This window comes from Nelumbo nucifera, chromosome 1 (genome assembly GCF_055504915.1).
Source record: "Nelumbo nucifera cultivar China Antique chromosome 1, China Antique-T2T, whole genome shotgun sequence".
NCBI classification, from domain to species: Eukaryota; Viridiplantae; Streptophyta; class Magnoliopsida; order Proteales; family Nelumbonaceae; genus Nelumbo; species Nelumbo nucifera.
Genome location: NC_142649.1, coordinates 66644174 through 66652757, shown reverse-complemented (window position 1 = coordinate 66652757; position 8584 = coordinate 66644174). Strand labels below are relative to the sequence as shown.

General features: G+C 37.1%; 1 protein-coding gene across 2 annotated transcripts; it reads right to left on the bottom strand.

Moving 5' to 3' along the window:
• LOC104594169 (rho GDP-dissociation inhibitor 1-like) lies at positions 1–3939 on the bottom strand. 2 transcript variants are annotated; one of them, XM_010254348.3, is made up of 5 exons: positions 3207–3939; positions 2986–3052; positions 2181–2402; positions 1968–2092; positions 1–632 (listed from the first exon to the last, which is right to left on the bottom strand). In XM_010254348.3, the coding sequence occupies exons 1-5, from the start codon at positions 3432–3434 to the stop codon at positions 555–557; spliced, it is 720 nt and encodes a 239-aa protein (XP_010252650.1). In that variant the 5' UTR covers positions 3435–3939; the 3' UTR covers positions 1–554. The 2 variants fall into 2 exon arrangements, with proteins under 2 accessions (XP_010252650.1, XP_010252652.1); XM_010254350.3 differs by having other exon boundaries at positions 2181–2399.
• Between the last annotated feature and the right edge of the window lie 4645 nt (positions 3940–8584).

Here is an 8584-nt window from a genome sequence, read left to right as displayed (position 1 = left end):
GCTAATACGATTATCAATTCCTACCCACATAAAAATATACAATTCAGAAGTCACGAAATGCATTTAGAAAAAGAACACAACAAAGAGATTAAAAGAAAGTATGTCTCAGCTAGCTCTAACTAGCTTTACAATTCTAGTCATATGCCACACGTATCGGTGCTAAAGAATACAATACAATTACAAACTACAATGCTTCAAATTTCTGACAATCCCTATACAAATTGTTAAATGCTCATACCATATAAATGAAGATTTATACCCGCTCTGGTTTCCAGACAAGCAGGAAAGAAAAGAAAAAAAAAAAAACATCTCTTTGACAACCTAAACTCTCTCTTATTCAAGAATCCACCAAATGGAATTCTGGAGTTATTTTCCCTCTTCTGCTTCATTGTTCTTACACCAGTTTCAGGTATGCATCTTGTTCAGACAATTGTGACAGGGGAAGTGAGATACGAGTAAGAGGAATATCTGGTTCATTTTTTTCCATTTCCTCATTTTCAATTAGAATGTAATTGAGTGAGGACAAATCTCTGCACGAGATGAACAAATGCTCTTTAAGTTGATGGCCAGTCTTTCTTGATGTCGAAGGTATAATTTATCTCCAAGTAGCATTTGTTGTCATCATCAACAAACTACAAAGGAAAATGAAAGAAAAGTGGATCAGATTAGAACAACAAGAAGAAGAGTAAAAGCAAACACAAAGAAAAAGAGAATAATGTTTAATGCATAAATATTGCATATCTAACAGGATTCACAGGCTATGCTTCTAGAGGTCTTATTTTGTATATATGGTCCATCAATTGATCAAGTTGTTCAATTCATGCTTTATTGTTCGACATGACAATGCCTAGTCTCACTAAAAATTCTTAACCTAACAATCAAGATTGAAAATTGAAGAGCTTGGGTAGTGAGAAAACATAAGGTTTATCAGGAAAAAAGTTTCAATATACCCCTAGCTATAAAAGAGTGGCTGACCACTGACTGACCTAGGTCTCAATTTATGAGTCAATGGGCCATTTGTACAGGTTGATGAAAATTGGACTCGTATTCTCATAGATGCCGGTATACATAATCTGACAATTTTCTACAAAAGTATCTATAGAAAAAGAGGATTCAGATCCCCATGGGAAATGCAATACCAGATGGGGGAATATGGAAGCAGGATTTTGTCATCCTTCAAACCGGGACGTCAGATTGGAAAATTAAGTCCCTTAAGTTTGGGACTATAACCCATCCACCTTGTGTCTGGGGGACATGAATAGTTTGGTGTAGCATTCAGCAGGTAGCATATACAGTAGAATTCAAGGCACAAGCTCCGCTCGTCATTGATGCACTGCTTTTGCTTTATGTAATGCATAAATCAAAAACCATTAAGAATACTAGAAATGAGTGAACCAAAATTGTGAAGTATTGGAATATTAATGTGCCAATGAAGGTAGTAAGCTATCAGTCAGAAATACAGGACACATGGTAAAGCCACTATTTTTACAATTGAATTTAAGTAACATTTAAGGCTCTGTTTCTTTTCTTTGCAGTGCAATTCCATTTGCACTAGTACAGATGCATGGAAGTGAAGATGAGAAGATTGTAGATTCTGATATAATTTTACTTAAGGTTTTTCAGTTAACCTGCACTGGAAACAAATAAAACATAGAAAATCCTAAACCAAAGAAAACCAGATTTTGCATCCCCTCACTTTTGCACCAGTGCAAATGAAATTGCACTGCAAACAGACAAGGCATAATGAACAAACACCATGCAAGCAATAGATGCCGAAATCAGTTTGATATTTAAAACATAATGATTCAGATATCATGATTTAAAGATTCAACACCATGAAACATTTCGCTATAATCTATCAATGTTCCCTGCCCAAATTAGCCTTGAAAAGAATATCCACAGAAACACTTGTTTACAAGTAATACCTATCATGAACCAAGGAACAGAAGTTGTTAATTTCAACTTACTTTTGTTCTTGCTGAATATGATCCTCTAGCAAATATTCCAGAAGGGGTGGTCTCTTCTGGCAACTCATGTGTGTAAATCTCTTGCTGAGGACCAAACGTTCCAAGCATCTCTTTTGTGCTGTCAACTGAAATTTGGCATAAGAAAGAAAAAAAATGTGATCCTTCAATTGCATGTATAGAAGTTTAAAATACATGGGAGAAAAGAGAGCTTACCCTTGACACCAGTTTTCCAAACTGTATTTGAGTATCTTAGGCCAGAAACAATGTTGTTGCTGACTTTGAAGGAAAACTTTAGGCTGTAATGGCTGCCTTCTTTCAAAGAAAACCATAAGCCCTTGGGATTTCCAGTCTCAGGAATAGGAAGAACAAGGTCAGGTCTATCCGGGGAAAGGATTGTAAGACTCAGGATCTTAACATCTGGTTCCAGACTTTCTACTACACAAGAGACCAAGCATAATTGAAAGCACAAATACACGCACGTTATCTCACATGAAATCAAACATGGCTACTTGCAAGAGAAAGAAATTTGTAACCAACAGAGGAGAACGAAATGACCATACATATATAAAAATCATGAATTAGGGAGACAAAACCCCGAAGATCATGACTTTGGTCCAAAATATAAAACACATACATAAAAATTTTAAAAATTCAAATTAGCTAGAACCATAAATAGAGAAAGAAATGCACTCTTGCATGATAAATATGAAAATTTGTTTATACAAACAGAAATTGGAGCAGAATATATGAATTACACAGAATACATACATATATTATACAAACAGAAATACACTTACATGTATGTATGTATGTATGTATGTATGTATGTTAGAGAGAGAGAACTAATGGTCTAATACGAGTACAATTGTTAAAAAAAAAAGCAAATACCCCCTTAAGATATTGGAAATAATTGAAAATTAAAAAAAGATAAATAGAAGGCTTTAACAAGAATGGTAAAAGAAAAAAAAAATCACAAGCCCAACTACAATTTTTTCCCTTTTACGAAGAAAATGAGTACCTCCAACAGAATCCATATCTACACCACCAAGGAGCTGTTCCTTCCACCTCCGCAGGCTCTCGTCTTCCTGAACAATACGACAGCAAACAGAGAGAAGAAAAAATGAAAAAAAAAAACAACATATAAATTGGTGAAATAAAATTGACAATAAAGAGAACCAAGAAAAATGAATTCAAAGAGAGATAACAACAAAAAGATGCAGGCTTTCCACAGGAACGAACCTTGTCCTTCTCAAAGTGTTCTTTGAGTGAGCGCTGAGGACCCAAGTTTATCTTTGCTCCTTCATCATCTTCTTCTTCCTCACTTGCATAAGCAGGAGCCTCACGCATCTCTCTGTGGGGCTTATCACCTGCTTCATTACCATCCTCTTGAGCTTCAGGTGTTGTTTCTTCTGCGGCTGGGAGTCCTTTCTCCTCGTTACCCTCTTTGCTTTCATCATCAAAACCCATGTTCGTGGAACTTGAAGCAGCTCCAACGACCAGAGAAATCAACAGCTCATGAACAGTGAGGCAAACAGAAAAACCCCAAGACCCACCAACCCAAAAACGATAAAACACAGCTCACCGGTACAGAATCCCAAAAAGAAAAATACTTAAAAAAATAATAACTTAAAGCAAGAACCTCGCCGCCCAAGAAAAGTCTCGCAGTGAGAAAAGAAGAACGAGAGAAGCCCGTTACCACAGACACAAAAAAGAACTTTTGTAAAAGAAAGACCTCTGTCAACGAATCCCCAAGAACCAGGATCACGAAACCCACCCACGCTCTTCTAAGAAGATAAAGAACAAATAACTAAAAAAATAGACCCACCAAAAGAAGAGAGACAAAAAGGAAAACTGGTTTTCGTTCTTCGAGTTGTGTGTGGGGTTAATGGTAGTATCTTCCGTTGGTTGGAGTATCGGGGGAAGACAGAGAATACCGTTGCTTGGGGCAGTCTAAACTCTCTAAACAAAGTTTGGAAATGGTCATGTGGTGATCCGAATATAAATAAATTTGCTAAGGAGCGAGAGAGAAGGAGGGAAAGTAGGAGCAATGGAGGTGGAGAGATTGTGGTTCGTGAGGGTCACTTTTGCACCTCCCTCCACGGAGGCCACGGATCGACTCTCCCAGACTTGAAAAATACAGCCTAAGATTGGGTGGAAAATAGCTGCCGGTTGACCTCTTCGTAGGGACCGAGAAAGACATTTAAATGTTCAGTTACATATGATGGGCTGCACTCTGAGGATCATTTGATCCAGTCAATTTCAGATCATTCATGATCATCTGATCCATTCAATGGAGGTGGGGATCATCTGATCGAGTCAGTTTCAGACCAGGTTACGTAGGTAGTTAGTTAGTTATGGAGTGTCTTAAATCTTAATCAATCATTTCTCCAGAGTCCCACTTAATTAATTACATCATTATCATAATTAGTGTGGGATTCGGTTCTTCTTGGGAGATTGTGCCAACTGCCAAATACCGAACAATTCAACAATGTTGATTTGATAAAGAAAAATAACTATTATAAATTGTTACATTAAAAAATACATAGTTTCTTAATAAAAAACATGCAATTATAACTATTTAAGTCTTGAAATTTATATAAAGACTTAAAAGAGATCATCATGTATTCGTTTTTTAAATATTGTTCAACAAAGCATCTCATATAAAAGAATTCCTAGTTGATCTAGACGGTAGGATTACCCCAAACTCGGTCCTTGGCGAAAAATTGTTGAATCAGTCAATGACCCGTTGACCCGTGCGGTCAAATCGTCGACCTGTTCAATAGTTTTGGCCATTTTTTATTTTTAATTATTTTTTTATTTTTAAATTTTTTGTTGTCAGAACGGGCCATACGTTCGAACTGGACGGTCAAACCGTCAATCTGAAAACTGGTGGCTAGAACGGTTTCGTTTTTGGGTTGCTTTTTTTAGATGTCAATAATTATACGAAATAACTTTGTAGCCATAGTCATGGGAATGGTGGACATTGCAAGGGATTCCAAAACCTTGAAAGCTAAATCCAAGGTGACCTTAAACATAGAAAAAAATTGGCGGTAAATCCACCAAACTAGAAAAACCAAGGAAAAACATTAGAAAATCGAGTCCAAAGTTCTGTTTTGAGACGGAGCTAAACATACATGCAATCAAAGAAAGAGAAAGCAGATTGTCTTGTAATAATAAAAAAAAAACATTGCACAAGAAAACCTAAAGAAAAAACATAAGGGAAGAAATAAAATGGTGGTAAACCCTAAACCATTTTGGAGGATCTTGAAGAAGAAGACTAAACACACACACATACACACACACAAAAAAAAAGCAGAAAATGAAAAAAAAAGGAAAATTCTGCACTCTCGAATAAAGCCCACATGAAAATCCAAAAGCATAAAAAACCATGGTTTTGAAATCGCCGTTGACTTGGTCGGACATACATTTTAGCTTGAGAACCATCTAGGCCTGCAACTGGTTCCGTTTTACCCCAATCCCAGTCCCTGGCCAAAAACTGTTGAATCGGTCAATGACCCATTGACCCGAGCGGTCGAACCGCCGACCTGTTGACCCGTTCAATGGTTTTGGCCGTTTTTTATTTTTTTAATTGGGAACTATCCAGGCAACTGGTTATGTTTTATCCCAATCCTGGTCCCTGGCAAAAAACCGTTGAATTGGTCAAGGACCTATTGACCCGGGTGGTCGAACCATTGACCCTTTCAATGGTTTAGGCCATTTTTTAATTTTTGTTATCAGAACGGGTTGTTCGTTCAAACCGGATGGTCGAATCATTGACCCAAAAACCAGTGGCCAGAACGATTTCATTTTCAGGTCATCTGAGTCACACGCTTGAATGACATAACACACATGATACTGCTTAATGGACATCACACACTCAATTTTTTGCCTGTAATTTTTGTTGTTAGAACAGTTTATTTGTTCAAACCAGACGATCAAACTGCCATTTTTTTTTATTTTTTTTAATTAGGAATGTCCAGGCAACCGGTTCCATTTTACCCTAATCTTGGTCCCTGGCCAAAAACCATTGAATGAGTCAACGACCCATTGACCCAAGTGGTCGAACCATCGACCCATTGATCCGTTCAATGGTTTTTGGCTGTTCTTTATTTTTAAAAATTTTTTTTGTCAGAACGGGCCGTCCGTTCAAACTGGATGGTCAAACCGTCGACCCGAAAACTGGTGGCCAGAACGGTTCCATTTTTCGGGTTGTATGAGTCACACGCTCGAATGACATAACACGTATGATACTGTTTATTAGACCTCACACACTTAATTTTTTGCTTGTAATTTTTGTTGTTAGATTGGGCCATCCGTTCGAATCGGACAGTCGAACTGTTAACTCGAAAATCGGTTGCCTGAACGGTTCTATAATTTTTTGCTTGTAATTTTTGTTGTCAGAACCGGCCATCCGTTCAAACCGAACGGTCGAACCATCGTTGACATGTTCAATGGTTTTTGGCCATTTTTTTAATTTTTGTTGTTATAATGGGCTGTCCGTTTGAACCAAAAAGTCGAACCGTTAACCCGAAAACCGGTGGCTAGAACGGTTATGTTTTCGAGTCATATGAGTCATATGCTCGAATGACATAACACGTATGATACTATTTAATCGACCTTACACACTCAGTTTTTTGCTTGTAATTTTTGTTGTTAGAACGGATCGTCCGTTCGAACTGAATGGTCAAACCGTCAACCTGAAAACCGGTGGCCAAAATGATTCCATAATTTTTTGCTTGTAAATTTTATTGTTAGAGGCCGTCTATTCGAACCGAACGGTCGATCCAAAAACTAGGTGGGAGATAAGATATATAAGATTCTTTATATTTATTTATTGTAATTTGAGAATTTTCAATAAAGAATCTTTTATCTATAAAAAAAGAACAATAGAAGCTGTAGTTGTGGGGTCCGAATCCGAGTCTCTAATGTAATGGATAAATTAATCTATGAAATACAAATTTCCATTTCAGCTTTCTATTCTCAACTAAAATGGGAGCCACTGTTGACTTGAGAAGTTTTGACATTCCTCTGATGAATTCTAACTGTCATCAACATATGAACTGAAACAGAACTAACAAATCAGAACCAGAGAGAATAGCTATTGGGCAAGCGTGTTCAGTCCGTCACCATGAGAATTTGTAGAACAAATTTGAAAATTCATTACATTGGCATAGGGGCAACGCAAACCCAAGAGATTCACAACCAAGAAAAGGTTTTCAGTTTGATTCCATCTTTTGGTGCAAACAATCTGAAAGCGCGCAAGGAAGCTTCTAAGAATAGGAAAGGGCACCTTCCACAGGAATCTTTACATCTCTCGATTATTTCAACTTGCAGACAACCAAATTTGCAGCTACAACAGAAAGGGGCACAAAGAGACCTCTCAGATACAAAGACCCCCCAAACGCAACTCAGATACAATAAACCACATGAGACTAAAATCAAACAACATCCCTATCTTCTTCTTTTGAAATACCCCCATTTGAAAATTGACCAAAAAACTCCCTTCGACCTCATTATACTTTTCTAATCTCTGAACTCCACCGTTTGAAGATGAGGTGCGCAGCTCGTGAAGTATTTCAGCCATTATAGGAATAGACTCAGAAACAATTTCTCGTAGAATCCTCTCGGGGCTTGTCAATTTACGTGCTCCTTCCACCATCTGAGTTCTCCAAACCTATTTGTTGCTCAGAAGTTTTCCCCCTCGAGTTGGCTGATAAAGTATCCTTTCTTGGCCTCATAGGTAGTTCAGATGGGAAGAATGAATGGCAACACAGGGCCCCCCGGCTAGTATGGGAATTTTTTTACCGGTCAGGTAGGAGAAAGGTGGTAATATTTACATATGTTGTTGGGATCCAAAATTTGTCTTATCAATATTCAATATGTAGAAACGAGACAAACATGGTTAATAACTACTATTAATGGTTAATATTTTTATCATTTTATATTAATTTATTAATGATATTTAATATCGAAACTGATCCAAATCCAAATCCTGATCTAAATCTGATATAAATGAGATTTGATTATAATCCAAATATTAACAGATCAAATTTGGGTCTCATTCCATCAGTCCATTTGCAACCCTACATATGTCGTGCATTCGTGAATCAGAGCATGTTAATTTATAACACAGAATTGGCAGAGCAATTCTTCCGACCAAATCCCTTGGGTTATCTCCCTTGGATTTGAAAATCACCCCATACACGAAAATATTGAGTGACCATTTCCTCCACTTTCGAGGAATCAATCAGCCTAAAAAATGAATTACCAAATCGGTTGGGAGGGTAAGACCAGAAAGTGGAATTGGCAAATCTCTCTTATCATTTCTTCTTTCTCAAAAACCATATTTCGTAAAGATGTTGCTGCTGTGGTTTTGGTTTTGTGTATAAATAAATTTGGAATTAATATTGTCCGAGATGATTAATAATGAAATCCGTTTTCCAAACAACCCCTTAATTTCTCAAATGATAGGAAATATCTATTTTAATAGGGGTCTGGAATCGAAATGGGTCATTCCATGAACAAAAATCCATAGATTATAGAATTAAACCATTCCAATTCTAATTCTAATTCAGATGGATTTCGATTCAATTCCGACTGTGACCCAAACAGATCCA